Raw genomic sequence first — 17,468 nt, 5'->3', positions numbered from 1 at the left:
CCATGGACAAAACCAACATTATCTACAAAATTCCATGCAAGGACTGCCACAAACACTACGTAGGACAAACAGGAAGAACGTTAGCCATCAGGATACATGAACACCAGGTAGCCACAAAAAGACATGACCCTCTCTCCCTTGTAGCCCTACACACGGATGAAAAAAAACACCAATCCGACTGGGACAACACATCTATCCTGGGACAGGCTAAGCAAAAACATGCCAGAGAATTCCTAGAGGCCTGGCACTCCAACCACAACGCCATAAACAAACCCAGATCAAGATACCATCTATCAACCCGTCAGAAAACGAACAGGAAATGACATCACCACAAACCCCAGGAACCCCATCCAGGACAAACATATAAATAGACACCAGGAGACAACAGCTTCGCTTCACTTGGAGGTCACCACTGATGATGTTACCTAGCCAAGTAATGAAACGTCTGGATATCAAACCTGCAGCTCAGCGAGCAAACCTACACCCTAGACAATGGTGACTTTACATTAACCACTTACTAAAAACATAACTCTGCTGATTAAAAATTAACTGCCCTCTTTTTCACTGCAAAATAACTTGTATGTTTCCTCCCTGATGCACTATTGGAGTGAGCTGTAAATAAAAGAAAAGGCACTTTACCAACAGTACATATCTAAATGAAGTGGGAGAGGGTGCACAGGGAGAATTACCAGCATATTGCCTTGGGGCTGGAGAGTTTCAGTGATTGAGAGAGGTTGGACAGACTGGGATTGTTGTCCCTACAGCAGGGTAGATTGAAAGAGATGGATGTATAAAATGATGAGGGATGAAGATAGGAGAGGCAGGAAGAAACTTTCCCTGCTTGATGGAGGTGGGGGAGGGATTGAAGGTAAGGGCCAGGAGGTTTTGAAGGGATGTGAGGAAAATCTTGTTCACCCAGAGGGTGGTGTGCATCCTCGAAGTCACTGCACGTAAGGGTGGGAGAGGCAGAAGCTTTCATCACATTGAAGGAGGATTTAAATGTGTACTCGTGATGCCAAGGCTATGGAGCCAAGTGCTGGGGAAATGGGATAAGAGAATATTGAGGTTATTGTTTCTGACCAGCACAGACTCGGGCATTTTTCTGGGCTGTAGACATCTCGGAAACTATGACTAACTCACTTTGAGATGTGTAAGCTACATCCAAGATCCCATCTAGCGTGATTTTGTACATTTCATGTTCAGAGATGAGGGGCTTGTCATTGGAAGAGAGATTCAGCAGTTAAGGCCAATATGCTCTGGAATTTAGAGGAATAACGGAGATCCAACTGAGGGATATAGGGTGGCAAAGGAGGTGGGATTGACAAAGGAGACAGAGAGGATGTTTCCTCAGGTGTGACAATTTAGAACGAGAGGGTCATTGTTTCAGGAGAAGGGGGTGGGCCAGATTGAAATGAGAGATGTTGAGAAATAGCTTCTCTCCAAGGCAGAAGGGGTGGGAATCTCTGGGAATTCACTTCCCAGTATGTGGGTGTATGTCGGGACACTGAATAAATTGAAGGAGGGGACAGACAGATTGTTAATCAGTGAGGTGTTAAAGGGAGCGAGGGCAGGAAACTGCAGTGAGGCTGGGATGAGATCAGCCGCAGCTGTAAAGAATGGGGCAAGCAGGGTCCCGTGGGCTCCTAGCCCGTATGTTGTGTTGACCGTCCAGCTGCCTGAACACTTTTTAGTGTGGCTGGCTCATAGCACATGCTCAGAAAAGTCTGAATGTGAGGGTCTAAACTGTGTGATGCATCACAGTCTATTAGATTAGATTACATTACAATGTGGAAACAGGCCCTTCGGCCCAACAAGTCCACACTGACCCGCCGAAGCGCAACCCACCCATACCCCTACATTTACACCTTACCTAACACTACGGACAATTTAACATGGCCAATTCACCTTACCTGCACATCTTTGGACTGTGGGAGGAAACCGGAGCACCCGGAGGAAACCCATGCAGACGCGGGGAAAATGTGCAAACTCCACACAGTGGAGGCGGGAATTGAACCTGGGTCTCTGGCGCTATGAGGTAACAGTGCTAACCACTGTGCCACCGTGCCGCCTATTAGTCTCATAGTAACCAAGACCATAAGATATAGCAGGCATTTGACCCATCAAGTCTGCTCCGCCATTCTGTCATGGCTGATATGTTTGTTAACCCCATTTTCCTGCCTTCTCTCTGTAACAGTTGATCAAGAACCTATCTCCGTCTTAAAGACATAATGACAACCCTCTGCAGTAATGAGTTCCACAGATTCCCCACTGTCTGGCTGAATAAATTCCTCCTCATCTCCGTTCTAAAGGGAGTTCCCTTCACTCTGAGGCTGTGCCTTCGAATCTTAGTCTCTCCTAATCGTGGAAACATCTTCTCTATGTCCACTCTATCCTGGCCTCTCAGTATTCTCCAACTTTCAACCAGATGCACCCTCACCCTTCTAAACGAGTCCAGACTCATATTCCTCAACCTCCTTATTTGACAAGTTCTTCATCCCTGGGACTTTTCTTGTAAATCCTTCTGCAGCCTTACCCCTTCCTCAATACTACCTGTCATTGTGTCATCAAAGAAACACTCAGGGCAATGAAATGAAACACTCCTCATGTGAATGATGCTAGACCCAGAGCAAATGCCTCCTTGCCCACAAAGACCAAGGCCAGAAGGGACCATTCTCAAACAATAAGCTGTTGTACTGGGGCAATCAACAGATTGATGTCCCAGGGCCAAAATGTAGGAATTCCCTGAAAACAAGATGCAAGGTAAAGCAATTAGCCATCAGTGTAACGTTCCCTCTTCCAATTCACATTGCCCTGTTGTTAATTTAGTTGACATAGATGGAACATCTCTATGATTTTAGATGATTGCAAACACTATCGATGATTAATAAATTCAAATGTAAAAAGATTCAAAAAGCTTGGGCAGACCTTCGCTCCATGCTGTAAGCAAGAGAAACACTAGCGATGTTTAAAAGTGGCTAGGTTTTTGAGGGTTAAGATAAACCAAAGAAAATCTCCACTTTCACTGAACCAGAAATGTTATAAAGTGTATATATATTATATTCTTTACCAGCCTTTCTTGGTTTTGAGATGATGAAAACTGAGTACACCAAATTGCTATCTGTTTTGGAGTCATCTATAATCAAAAAACAGGAAGCAAAGTGAACCAAAAGATTAGAGATCAGAATGTTAAAATAACAGCAAACGATGCCTCAAAGTTAAATACAGACTGATAATTAAGGTCAAAGACCCAACCCAACAGTAATATAAACCTAAGCTCTTGGCTATATAGCAACATTTTCAAAGCAGTTCATGAACCAGGTGACTCAATAACATCGAATGTGTATTTTGCATCAACATTCACGACAAAGTTTGTGCTTTCCCTCCCAGAACAAGCTCACATAGGGAATGTGGAGGCCCTGGGTAATTTACAAACTTTTTTATTATTAATCACTCATGACACATGGGCATCACCCACTGGACCCTGTGATTATTGCCCAACTCAGCCTTAGTTGCCGACTTGAGAAGGTAGGGATAAGCTGCTTTCTTGAACTGTATCCCTGTGTTCTTCACTGAAGAGTACATGGCTCCAGCACAGCTCAAAACTGAAGGGTCAGAAGATGGAAAGTTGTCTTCAACAGCAGTCGGACAGTCTCCAGGTGACAAATAATATCTGTCCCTGCTGAGTTTCTCCGAACATTTCTGTATTTCTTTGCCTGAAGAAAGCTAATGGAACGCTGGCCTTTATTTCGAGAGGACTGGAGTACAGGGATGCAGAAGAGATGTTGCAGTTACACAAAACCCTGGTTAGACGCCACTTGGAGCAGATCTGGGCACCACACCTGAGGAAGGATAGTTTGGCCTGGAGTACAGCATGAGTTCACAAGATTGATACCTGGGCTTCAGGGGTTATGTTATGAGGAGAGATTATACAAATTAAGCCTGTTGTGTCCAGAATTTACAGGGTTTAGGGATGATCTGATTGAAGATATTAACAAGAGAAGACAGGGTATAGAAATTGAAAGCATTTCCACTGGTTGGGGATCCTTGAACTAGGGAGGGCCTGGCTGAAGAATTAGGGCCAGACTGTTCAGGAGAAATGTTAGGAAGTACTCCGGCACAGAGGCTGGGTTTGGAACTCTCTTCCACAAACAGCAGGCATTGCTGGATCAGTTAGTTTTAAATCTGAGAGAGATTTTTTTTTGTTGTTCAACAAAGTTATTAAAGGGGATAGGGGCCACAGGCAGGTCTATGGAGTCAGGTCACAGATCTGCCATTGAATTGTGGAACAGGATCAAGGGGCTGAATGGCTTCCTCCGGCTCCTTTATACAAATATTCCACATTAATAAATCATGGAATCCCCAGGAGTTACCAATTGGCATTTCCACACACCGGAGCAATTAGTGATTTCAAATAGAAACTGAAAGTCCAAATATTTTATTTTCACATATTCCAGATCTCCACCATCCGGTGGGTGAAACAATCCTCAAATCGCTCTCGAAACCTCTTGCCCTTAACTTTAAAATGACTCCCCCTTTGTTACTGACGCTTTGACTAAGGGAAACAGCTGCGTCCTGTCCCCTTGTCCATGTCCCTCATAAGAGCATCGTAGAGTCATACAGCAAGGAAACAGACTCTCCAGTCCAACTCGTCCATCCGTCCATAATCTCAACCTAAACTAGCCCCACTTGTTTGCACTTGGCCCATATCTCTCCAAATCTTTCCTATTGTTGTACTTATCTAAATGTCTTTTAAACATTGTAACTGTCCTTGTATCCGCCACTTCATCTGGAAGTTAAATCCCCACTTGAACCACTAGCCATTAAAAAAAAAGTTGCCCATCATTTCATTTTTGAAAATGTTTCCCTCTCACCTCAAAAATATGTTCACTGATCTTGAAGACCCCCATCCTTGGGAAAAGACACCTGCCATTCACCTCATCTATGCCCATCATGATTTCATAAACCTCCATACTCCTCAAACTTCTATGGTCCGGTTAAAATAGTCCCATTCCATCCAGCCTCTCTTTATAACTCAATCGTTCCATTCCTAACAACATACTGATATATCTTCTCTGAACCCTCTCCAGCTTAACAATTGCCTTCCCATAACAGGGCAACCAGAACTGGACACAATACACCAGAACAGGCTTCACCAGTGTCCTGTACAACCACAACATGGTGTCTGAACCCCAACACTCAATGGTCTGAGCAATGAAGGCAAGTGTTCTAAACACCTTCTCAAACACCCTGTCTACCTGTGACACAAACACCAAATAATTATGTACCTGAACCCACAGGTCTCTCTGCTATACAAGACTACCAATCTTACAGACCTCTATCATGACCCCTCCACCATCAACCTTCTCTGTTGTTCAGGAAACAACCCAAACTTCCTTCCAATGCTTCCAGAGATTTGTTTTTGTTGATCTTCCCAATAAGATGAATACCATCATGAACGCTGACCAATACATGATGATGTAGGATCAGCAGCTCACAGATTCATATTCACCATTCAATAGACTTGACCCGATCTCTGCATATTTGAAATTTCTTGCAGGTCTGTCCTCACTCATGCCCTCAGCTCGATTTCCCATCACCTCCCTTGGAATGAAATATTTTCAGACCATTACCCAACCAAGTTCCAATCCCACTTGTGACAGCAATTTGCTGCTGTTCGCATGCACAAATCCCTGGCAACAAGATCACTGAGCCAAGGTCCCAAGGAATGACCTCCTGGGATTGTCCAGAATCTGGTTCAGAACTTTTATGTTCATAGAATCATAAACTTTTACTGTACAGAAGGAGGCTACTCTTGTCTGTACCAGCTCCTGAAAGAGCTACCCAGCTAGTCCCACTCTCCAGCCCTATCCCTGTCGCCCTCTAACATCATCCCTTTCAAATTTATATCCAGCTCTCTTTTCGAACCTCCTATGGAATCTGCCTCCCAAGCAGCACATTCCAAACCCAACAAACCAATAAGTTTCTCCTCATCTCACTCTCTCACTGACAATCTTGAAAATCTTTCTAGCCAGTTACTAATAAACCAATGAATGGGAAACAATAACTTGCTTTCCCGTCAGAATTGTTCAAATTTTCAACACTTCAATAAGGTCACCACTTCATCTTCTCTGCTCGAAAGAGAATAAGCTCAATCTCCTGAACCTTTCCCTGTATCTAAATCCCTCATCGTTGGTATAATTCCCATACATCTTCTTCACACCGTCTGAAGGATCTGAGCAGCCTTCCTTAAATAAGGTGTCCAGAACAGAACAAAACCAGCCTGGGTAATAGAGTGCTAACTCCCTTTGTCAAACGTATTTCTAAATTCAGCTTTTGTTGCCGGTGACGGTAAGGTGTTATACACTTACAAAGAAATACCCAACAGATCAAAGGTTTATGTCCAATATAATCTACTATTCTCCAATATTTGTGCTGTCACCGGAGTTAATTTCTTTTCTGCCCTCTGCTTTTGTTGGGTGTTGGGTTAGCTCATTTGGCTGGATGGCTGGTTTGAAATGTGGAGAAAGATTGACAGCGTGGGTTTGAATCTCTCACTGCTGAGGTTACCATGAAGGACTCTCCATCTCTTCTCCTTGTGTGAGGCATGGTAACCCTCAGATTAAACGACCACCTATCAGTCATCACTCTCTCCTCTCGCTCTCTCTGACACTCCAGCTGAGGTCCACCAGTGTCTTCTACAACTTCAACATCACCTCCTTGTTCTTGGTCTCTGCCCCTATTAATAAAGCCAAGGATGCTGTGTGTTTTATTAACTGCTCTCCTCCTGTTATGCCGCCTTCACTGATCTGTGAACATATACCCCCAGGCTCCCTCTGCTCCTGAACCTGCTTTAGTTATTTTACCCCCCTAAATGTATTGTCTTTCTGTTTTTTTCAACCGTCATTCGCTAAATTTGTGTTGAATCAATTTTGTCTTTATTTTTGAATGTTCATGAATTAAAACCTGTTTTGTTAAATCAAACTTCATTTTCTCCATCCTAGTTGTTTTGCTCCTAACAATATAACTCCACAAGAACATACAGTCTCGGATCAGGTTGAGTCCATTTAACCCGTCAGGAACCTGCTCCGCTACCCCATCTCAGCCTCAACTCCACTTTCCTGGAAACACTCCCTTTGACCCATCACTGATTAACAATCTGTCTGTCTCCTCCTCCAATTTATGCAGTGTCCTGGGTGGTGGGGGGAGTGATCCCACAGATTTATGTGTCCCTTCCTCATTTGAGATAGTTCATTCCTCCTTATCTCTGTTTTCAATCTACCCAGCTCCTTATCCTGAACCAATAACCCCTCGTTCTAGATTCTCCCACAAGAGCAAACATCCTCTCTTCATCTCCTTTGTCAATACCCCCTTTAGCATCTTATAGCCCTCAGTTAGTTTTCCTCTCTTCTAAACTCCAGAGAAACCGCTCAATCTCTCATCTCAGGCAAACCTTTCATCGCTGAAAATGATGGGTGAATCTCTTCTGAACTGCCTCTGTCCTCAAGAGATCAAAATTGAACCAGACTCTTCTCAGAAGGCTAAACTTTTCATCTTGGAATCAATTCAGTGATCTGCTTTGAACTCCCTCCAACTCAACTACATCCCTCCTCAAGGAAAGGGACCAAAATTGTCCACAGTACACCGGATGTGGAAACCGGTGCAGCAACAATTATGTACTTGCGTACTCAATTCCTTTCACAATAAATGTCTTCCTTGTGACCTGCTGTCGCCTTTGCACTGACATTTTGAACTTTCTCTCCTATTTAAATGATAACTTGCCTTTTTCAATCCTTCCAACTTCCTATTACTCCACTTTGACAGAACTGTGAACTTGAACTCCAAGTTCCCTCTGTTCCACTACACTCCTTAAGGCTTTATGATTCAACATGAAACTCCTACCTTGATTTGTCTTTCCAAAATACAAGACCTCACATACTCACAAAGCTATGCTCACCATTCCATATCAAACCCGATCTTTCCAATTGCATGTAAATCATATCTCTCAGAATCTTCAAGTAATTTACCTCAAATAGATTAAGGCTTCATGGTCTGTAGTTCCCAGGTTTTTCTTTGCAACCATTCTTAAATAATGATACTTTTGCCACCCTCTACTCTTCTGTGACCTCACCTGTGGCTAAATATCAGCCAGTGCCCCCGAAATTTCTTCTCCAGCCTGTTGCAGTGAGGACCGAGAAATTGGGCAAACTAACGGATATAAGGGTAGAAAAGTCTCCTGGCCCTAACAGATTGCATCTGAGAGGACTAAAAGAGTTGGCGCTCTTGGTAATTTTCTAAAGTTAGCTGGAGTCTGGGTCAGTTTTGCAGATTGGAAAACAGCAATTGTGATGCCACTGTTTAAGAAGGGAGGTAGAGAAAACAAATGGGGAATTATAGGCCAGTGAGCTTAACATATATAGTGGCAAGATGCTAGAGTCTATTATCAAGGAAGAAATAGCAAGGCATCTCAATAGAAATTGTCCCAATCGCCAGGCACAGCAGGTCATGCTTAATTAATCTTCTAGAATACTCTGTAGACTTTATAAGTACGCTGAACAATGTGGACCAAGTGATGTGATATATCTAGATTTCCAAAAGGCATTCGACAAGGTGCCGTGCAAAAGGCTGCTGCATAATGAAGGTGCACGGCGTTACAGGCAATCGATTAGCATGGACAGAGGGTTGGTTAACTGACAGGAAGAAAAGAGTGGGGAAATTTGAATGCTTTTCTGTTTGGCAATCAATGACTAGTGGTGTGCATCAGGGATCAGTGTCAGGACCACAACTGTTTACAATTTACACAGATGGTGTGGAGTTGGGGACCACATGTAGTGTGTTAAAGCTTGCAGATGACAAACGTTCAAGGGATATGTTCAAATGTGTGGATGAAGGTCTGGCAGATGGAGTACAGTGTTGGAAAATGTGAAGTCATCCATTTTAGTAGCAACAATAGTAAAAAGGACTATTATTTGAACAGTAAAAATTTGCAGTAATCTACTGTGCAGTGGGACTTGGGTTTCCTTGAGAATAATTCGCAGAAAACTGGTCTGCGGATGCAACACCTAAATACTCAGGCAAATGGAATATTGTCCTTTATTGGTGGAGGGTTTGAGTTTAAAAGCAGGGAGGATATGTTGTCGCTGTATAGGTTGCTGGTGAGGTCACATCTAGAGTACTGCGTGCAGTTTTGGTCTCCTTACTTGAGAAAGGAGGTACTGGCACTAAAGGGGGTGCAGAGGAGGCTCACTAGGTTCTTGAGTTGAGGGGGTTGCTTTAAGAGGAGAGACTGAGTAGGCTGGGATTATAATCATTGGAATTTAGAAGGTTGGTGGGGGGAACGAATCTTACAGAAACATATAAATTTATGAAGGGAATAAATGAGATTGAAGTAGGAAGAAAGTTGCCACTGGTGGGTGAACCTAGAACAAAAGGGCATTGACTCAAAATTAGTGGGAGTAGATTTAGGACTGAATGGAGAAGGAATTTCTTCACCCAGAGGATTGTGAATTTGTAGAATTCCCTGCCCAGTGAAGCAGTTGAGGTTTCTCATTGAATGTTTGTAAAGCTAAGATAATGTTTTGAAGAGTAAAGGAATTCAGGATTATGGTGAGAGGCTGCGTAAGTAGAGCTGAGGCTGGGAAAAGATCAGCCACGATCTTATTGAATGGCAGAGCAGGCTCAAAGGGCCAGATGGCCAACTCTTACTCCAGATTCTTATGTTTGTAATTCTTAGTGGTCAATCATCCCAAACCGAGAACATCACTGCAGGAGTTTCTCAGGTTAGTATCTTCGGCCCAATCGCTCTGAGCTGCCTCAATGGCATTACGTTTGAATGAAAGTCCAAGTTGGTACTCTGATTACACAATATGTAGCACCATTTGAGATTCCTCAGGCACACAAGCAATCTCTGGCCTAACACTATAAAAGAAGATCAGTCATACGGAACACATTTTATGTAACAGATCATCTCAACATCCTTCAGGAGAGTTTGCAAAATAAACATTGGGCACCAACACATTGAATGGTATTCCCTTGAATGACGAAAATTTTGATTGCAGGACAAGTTTTGAACAAATATTAACAAGGAGAGAGGCAGACTGGTTGAGGGATGGAATATCAGAACATCCTGCTCAGGCAAGGCTATAATGGAGTCATGACAAGCAGAGATGCTAAAGTGGGCAGAATGAGTGGAATGCAGCTATATTAGTGAGGAAATGCAGGTAACAGAGGCAGGGAGCAGCACAGCCCAATATGCAGATATCACAGAGTTACAGACTAGATATTACAGTTTTTTAACTGCAATTTTTAACTGGAGCAAATTTCTGCTCATGGAAGCAGTAGCTTAGTGGATTATCAGTAGACTATTAAACTAGGGATCCAGGTAATGTTTGGGGGATCTGTTTTAATATCCACTATGACAGATGATAGAATTTGAATTCAATAAAAATCTGGAATTAAAAGATTAATGATGACCTGGTTGATTGTTGGAAAATCCCACTTGGTACACTGAAGTCCTTTAAAGGAAGGAAATCCTGTCCGTACCCAGTCTACTGTACGTGATTCTAGATCCACAGCAATGTGGTTGGCTCTTAACTGCCCTGGATGAGCGAGTGATGCCCAACATCCTGTGTCTCAATAAATCAATAAAACATCCAGTGCTGTAGAATACACTGTCTGATAATTTAGCAATAGTGGAATAATGGAGACATTGGGTTGTCTGATGAGGTAGAATTGGGTAATGTCAGCAGATGTGTGAAAACTAATGCCATGCCTTAGGATGAGCTCACCTCATGGTGTCATGTAGTTGGGAATAACAGGAGCCAGGGATAGGCTCCTCCCTTGGGGGTTACCAAGTTCTAGGTTTTTGGAAAGGAAAGGGAATTTGGAACTGAGGCCACATTGGTTTTCACTGGATGGACAATAATGGTGGAATTAAAGTGACAGGGACCTTACCAGATGAGAGCAAGAACTGTTACCAATATCAGTGAATGGGAGGAGATTGAGTGGGAAAATGGTCAAGAGATGAGAAGTTGGTTCTCGTGGACACGAGAAGCTCCCAAGGTAGGAGAGAATTTGAGTATTCAGGACTCTGACAAAGTGGAACTTCAGAGACAGTTTCAGGGAAAGGAGGGACATGGAAGAGACAGCTGCTCAGATTATCTCAATCTGAATAACAAAGCAGTTGCATGAGCTCCTTACAAGATGGAGGAGAGAGAAAGAGAAACTTTTCAAAAGGAAGTGCGAAGGACGTTAGAAAAAGTGTTAGCAAGCTAGGTGTTCACCACAAATTTGATATAATTGACTTTTTAATCCTTTTATTAATACTTGTAACCTAGCTAGAATTTCCACACAGTCAATTGAGAAAGACTACAAAGAATCAAATTGGATGCTGGATGTGATCAACAGCAAATTCCAACTCCTTCAGTTATGGAAGTTACTCTGGCAGTTATGTAGTTATCTTGGTGTTGTAATGCATGCTTGGCATCGTATTACAGGGCTCCAGTAACAGATAATGATAGGTTAGCTGAATCACTGGTACATGAGCGAATACTGAAAACAATGAAGTTGTAATGTGACAGGTTAAGTGTGATTGAGGCAGTGTGGCAGACGGTGATTAGTTTAGAAAAATAAAGCAAGCCAGCATGATTGGTTATGCTGATGTTATCTGATAAGCGCAGGAAGAACAACTGTATAAATTGCAGGAAAACAAAGAGCCTGTGGAGAGCCAGGGAAGACATTTCGCTGGCTCCCACAGCTTTGATTTTGCAAGATTAAAGTTTAATTTCATGAAGGATTTTCTGTGTCTCCTGGTAATTTTTTATAAAACATTGAGTGATTCTTCCATAACACAATCAGAGGAAGATCACTTCAATGAGCACTCAGAAATTAGAAATAGGTTTTATACACTGTGTTTAACACACAGTGCATTTATTTCACTGTCATCCAGAACAGTCATCCCTTTAACTGAGCTAGAGTTCATTAACTTCAGTAGAAACCTGCCCCAGTGGATATCATTCAGTTATCAATTACAAAACTAATTAAGTTCTTTGACATAGCTCCATATCAGGTGGGAATTGAAACAAAATCTTCTGGCTGAGACTATGAAGGAGGGAGATGTTCACAGTAAAAACCAGGCACTGTCATTTCTCATGAATATGCTGGTGTTTCAGCAGCTTGGATTTCACAATGTATCTCTTCCCACAGTCAAAGCAGAACAGCCTCTACCTTCTGAGAGATCGCTGGTATTTTAACAGGTTTGATTTATGAGAAAATCCTTTCCCGTCGTGTGAGCAGGTGAATGGTCTCTCCCCAGTGTGGATCCGCTGGTGTTTAATGAGGTTGGATGATGGCTTGAACCCACACCCACAGTGAGAGCACATGAAGGGTCTCTCGTCACTGTGAGGATGTTGTTGGGATATCAGTGCCCCAGAGTTTTTAAAGCACCTCCCACATTCTGAGCATTTCAAAGGTCTGTCCTCTGTGTGAACTTGCTCGGGTTTCAGCAAAGTGGATGATCGAGTGAATCCTTTCCCACCCTTGGAACAGATGAATGGCCTTTCCCCAGTGTGGCTGTATTTATATATTGTGACAGGCAATGATCTGCTGAAGACTTGTCCACGTGTACAACACACGTACGGTTTCTCCCCCACTGTGGGCGGTGCTTTTTACTTCAAAACCCAATGATATTCAGGTGGCAATAAACTCGGCAGCTTGGTCAGATTGGGAAGTGATGCTTGGTTTTATGTCTCCTCATTGCAAATCATCTTCCAATTCCCTGTGAAGTTCATTGAAAACAAAAAGCAAACCAAGTGAGAACCCAAAAAGAAAATGTTTAAAACCATCAGATGTAAGAGAAGTAGGTAACTCAACCCAGCAAGTCTGCTGTCACCATTCAGTGAGATCAGAGCTGATCCAATAATCCTCAGCTCGATTTTCCTGCCTTATGCCCCACCATTGAATCCCTTCCTAATTAAAAATCTATTTATCTCAGCCTTGGACACACTGAGCAGCACAGCCTCCACAGGCCACTGCAGTATTCTGTACTCTAACAGCAGGAATTCCTCCAGATCCATTTTAAACAGGTGATTCCTTACTCTGAGATTATGTCCTCAACTCTCAAACAAGTAATAACAATCTTCCTGAATCTACAATGTCAAGCCCCTCAGAATCTTTCCATAAGTTCTTGTCTCATTCTTCTGAACTCCAATGAGTGCAGAAGCAGTTTGCTCAAACTCCTTTCCTGAGAAATTCCTCCCATATCCAGGATCAATCTCCTGAATACTCTATGGATTGCCTTTCCCAAAATAAGGGACAAAAGCAACTCACAGTATTCCAAGTGTGATCTGACTCATGTCTTGAACAGTTTTAGCAAAACTTCCATTTTTTCTTCCCATTCCTTTTAAATAAAAGCCAACTAACCATTTCCTTTCCTGAATATCCACTGAACCTGGATGCTAGTTTTTCATCTTTCAAGCAGAAGGACCCAAAATTCTCTGTGCTGCAGTTTTCTGCAGAGGTTTCCCTCGTTAAATAATATTCACCTCTCCTAGTCTTCCTGCCGAAATGCATATTAGATTAGATTCCCTACAGTGTGCAAACAGGCCCTTAGGCCCAACCAGTCCACACTGACCCTCTGAAGAGTAACCACGCAGACCCATTTCCCTCTGACTAATGCACCTAACACTACGGGCAATTTACCATGGCCAATTCACCTGACCTGCACATCTCTGGACTGTGGGAGGAAATCGGAGCACCCGGAGGAAATCCATGCAGTTTTGGGGACAATGTGCAAACTCCACACAGGCAGTGGTCCGAGGCTGGAATCGAACCTGGGACCCTGTTGCTGTGAGGCAGCAGTGCGAACCACTGAGCTACCATGCCGCCCGATATATTTTCCCACGTCATATTCCACAGTGCTGGAAGGAGAATGAGAGAGGTTTATCGACCAACTGCTCAACCATACCTTCAGCATAACCTCCCAAAACAGCCACTTCCACCACCATGAAGGACTGCAGAGCAGGTGTATGTGACCAACATTCCCTTGAAGCTCCCTCCAACTCTCACAACATCACAATATACAGTGCTGAATGAATAGAAACTTTCTCCAATTTAATCAAGTACGTGGGAGAGATGTGAGGAATGACTTCGATATGAAAAAGGTGGAAGAGGTTTGGAAATCAATCATAGAACATAGAACAATACAGCACAGAACAGGCCCTTTGTTGTGCCAAACATTTGTCCTAGCTTAAGCACCCATCCATGTACCTATCCAATTGCCGCTTAAAGGTCACCAATGATTCTGACTCTGCCACTCCCACAGGCAGCGCATTCCATGCCCCCACCACTCTCTGGGAAAAGAACCTACCCCTGACATCCCCCCTATACCTTCCACCCTTCACCTTAAATTTATGTCCCCTTGTAGCACTCTGTTGTACCCGGGGAAAAAGTTTCTGACTGTCTACTCTATCTATTCCTCTGATCATCTTATAAACCTCTATCAAGTCATCCCTCATCCTTCGCCGTTCCAACCAGAAAAGGCCTAGTACTCTCAACCTATCCTCGTACGACCTATTCTCCATTCCAGGCAACATCCTGGTAAATCTTCTCTGCATCCTCTCCAAAGCTTCCACATCTTTCCTAAAGTGAGGCGACCAGAACTGCACACAGTACTCCAAATGTGGCCTAACCAAAGTCCTGTACAGCTGCAACATCACTTCACGACTCTTGAATTCTATCCCTCTGCTAATGAACGCTAATACACCATAGGCCTTCTTACAAGCTCTATCCATCTGAGTGGCAACTTTCAAAGATCTATGAACATAGACCCCAAGATGCCTTTGCTCCTCCACCTTACTAAGAACCCGACCGTTAACCCTGTATTCCGCATTCTTATTTGTCTTTCCAAACTGGACAACCTCACACTTGGCAGGGTTGAACTCCATCTGCCACTCCTCAGTCCAGCTCTGCATCATATCTAAGTCCCTCTGCAGCCGACAACAGCCCTCCTCACTATCCACAACTCCACCAATCTTCGTATCATCTGCAAATTTACTGACCCACCCTTCGAATCCCTCATCCAAGTCATTAATAAAAATTACAAACAGCAGAGGACCCAGAACTGATCCCTGCGGAACTCCACTTGTAACTGGGCTCCAGGCTGAATATTTACCATCTATCACCACTCTCTGACTTCGACCGGTTAGCCAGTTTTCTATCCAATTGGCAAAAGTTTCCTCTATCCCATGCCTCCTGACTTTCCGCATAAGCCTACCATGGGGAACCTTATCAAATGCCTTCCTAAAATCCATGTATACTACATCCACTGCTCTACCCTCATCCACATGCTTGGTCACCTCCTCAAAGAATTCAATAAGACTTGTAAGGCAAGACCTACCCTTCACAAATCCGTGCTGGCTGTCCCTAATCAAGCAGTGTCTTTCCAGATACTCATAAATCCTATCCCTCAGTACCCTTTCCATTACTTTGCTACCACCGAAGTAAGACTAACTGGCCTGTAATTCCCGGGGTTATCCCTATTCCCTTTTTTGAACAGGGGCACAACATTCGCCACTCTCCAGTCCCCTGGTACCACCCCCGTTGACAGTGAAGAAGAAAAGATCATTGCCAACGGTACTGCAATTTCCTCTCTTGCTCCCACATAATCCTAGGATATATCCCGTCAGGCCTGGGGGACTTGTCTATCCTCAAGTTGTTCAAAATGTCCAACACATCTTCCTTCCTAACAAGTATTTTCTCTAGCTTACCAGTCCGATTCACACTCTCCTCTTCAACAATACGATCCCTCTCGTTCGTAAATACTGAAGAAAAGTACTCATTCAAGACCTCTCCTATCTCTTCCGACTCAATACACAGTCTCCCACTACTGTCCTTGATTGGGCCTACCCTCGTTCTCATCATTCTCATGTTTCTCACAGACGCATAAAATGCCTTGGGATTATCCTTGATCTTATCCACCAGAGATTTTTCATGCCCTCTCTTAGCTCTCCTAATCCCTTTCTTCAGGTCTCTTCTGGCTATCCTGTATCCCTCCACTGCTCTGTCTGAACCCTGTTTCCTCAACCTTATGTAAGCCTCCTTCTTCCTCTTTACAAGACATTCAACCTCCCTCGTCAACCAAGGTTCCCTCACATGACCATCTCTTTCCTGCCTGACAAGTACGTACATATCGAGGACACGTCGTATCTGTTCCTTGAAAAAGTTCCACATTTCCACGACATCCTTCCCTGACAACGTATGCTCCTCAGATCCTGTCTTACAGCATTGTATTTACCCTTCCCCCAATTGTAAAACCTACCCTGTTGCATGCACCTATCTCTCTCCATAACCAAGGTGAAAGTCACAGAATTGTGGTCACCATCACCAAAATATTCACCCACTAACAAGCCCATCACTTGTCCCGGTTCGTTACCAAGTACCAAATCCAATATGGCCTCCCCTCTGGTCGGACAATCTACATACTGACTTAGAAAAGCTTCCTGGACACACTGCACAAACACCGCCCCATCCAATCTACTTGATCTAAAGAGCTTCCAATCTATATTTGGGAAGTTGAAATCGCCCATGACTACGACCCTGTGGCTTCTGCACCTTTCCAAAATCTGTTTCTCCACATCTCTGCTGCTATTGGTGGGCCTATAGTAAACACCCAACAAGGTGACTGCACCTTTCCTATTTCTGACTTCAGCCCATACTACCTCCAAAGGCAGATCCCCCTCGAACTGCCTTTCTGCAGCCGTTATACCATTTCTAATTAGCAACTCCACCCCCCCTCCTTTTTTACCACCCTCCCTAATCTACTGAAACATCTGTAACCAGGAACCTCCAACAACCATTCCTGTCCCTCTTCTATCCACGTTTCCGTGATGGCCACAACATTGTAGTCTCAGGTACCGATCCACGCCTTAAGTTCACCCACCCTATTTCTGATACTCCTTGCATTGAATCACTAAGTGGTTAGTTTCCAATCTGAGACAGGTCAACTTTTGTTCAACAAAGGTATTCAGGAGTTATGGGCCAAAGGCTGAACTCCACACAGCAGCCATGAGTTCATTCAATAGTGGAACAGCTGAAAGGCCTCCTCCTGATCCTTTGTTCATTGAAGACTGCTGGCTTCAGTCCCTGTTACAAAACTTCCTAACTCCACCTGTATCACTCCCACTGGTAACTATATGAACCAGGCTCTTCACAACATTAAGGGAATATCACATTTGGAGATTAGCTTTAAACCACAGACCCACATCCTCACCATGATGTTCTATTTCCATTTCAGTAATGTGGCCTGACTCCAACACAGTCTCAGCTCCAGGTGCTGAAATCTCATCCAGTCCTTTGTAACCTCGAGACTGAATGACCCTAACACACTCCCACTTTCAACCTCCCTGTAATCTTCAGCTCATCCAACACCCCGCTGCCCGTGTGCTCACACTGAGTTTTGTTCTCCTCACCTGGAG

The 17,468-nt window shown here is 43.7% G+C and overlaps 1 protein-coding gene across 1 annotated transcript in view; it reads right to left on the bottom strand.

Moving 5' to 3' along the window:
- The window catches only part of LOC122544534 (uncharacterized), a 59,257-nt gene that overhangs the window by 26,989 nt on the left and 14,800 nt on the right, over positions 1–17,468 (bottom strand). Inside the window, exon 4 of the mRNA XM_087984698.1 lies at positions 3,068–3,133. Coding sequence (XP_087840824.1) covers positions 3,068–3,133 — 66 coding nt within the window. The remainder of the gene's footprint in view (positions 1–3,067; positions 3,134–17,468) is intronic.

This window comes from Chiloscyllium plagiosum, unplaced genomic scaffold (assembly GCF_037043375.1).
Source record: "Chiloscyllium plagiosum isolate Xiang-an unplaced genomic scaffold, Cpla_swu_hap1 HiC_scaffold_49, whole genome shotgun sequence".
Lineage (NCBI taxonomy): Eukaryota > Metazoa > Chordata > Chondrichthyes > Orectolobiformes > Hemiscylliidae > Chiloscyllium > Chiloscyllium plagiosum.
Note: the sequence above shows the minus strand (reverse complement) of the source record. Positions and strands in the feature narration are given on the sequence as shown.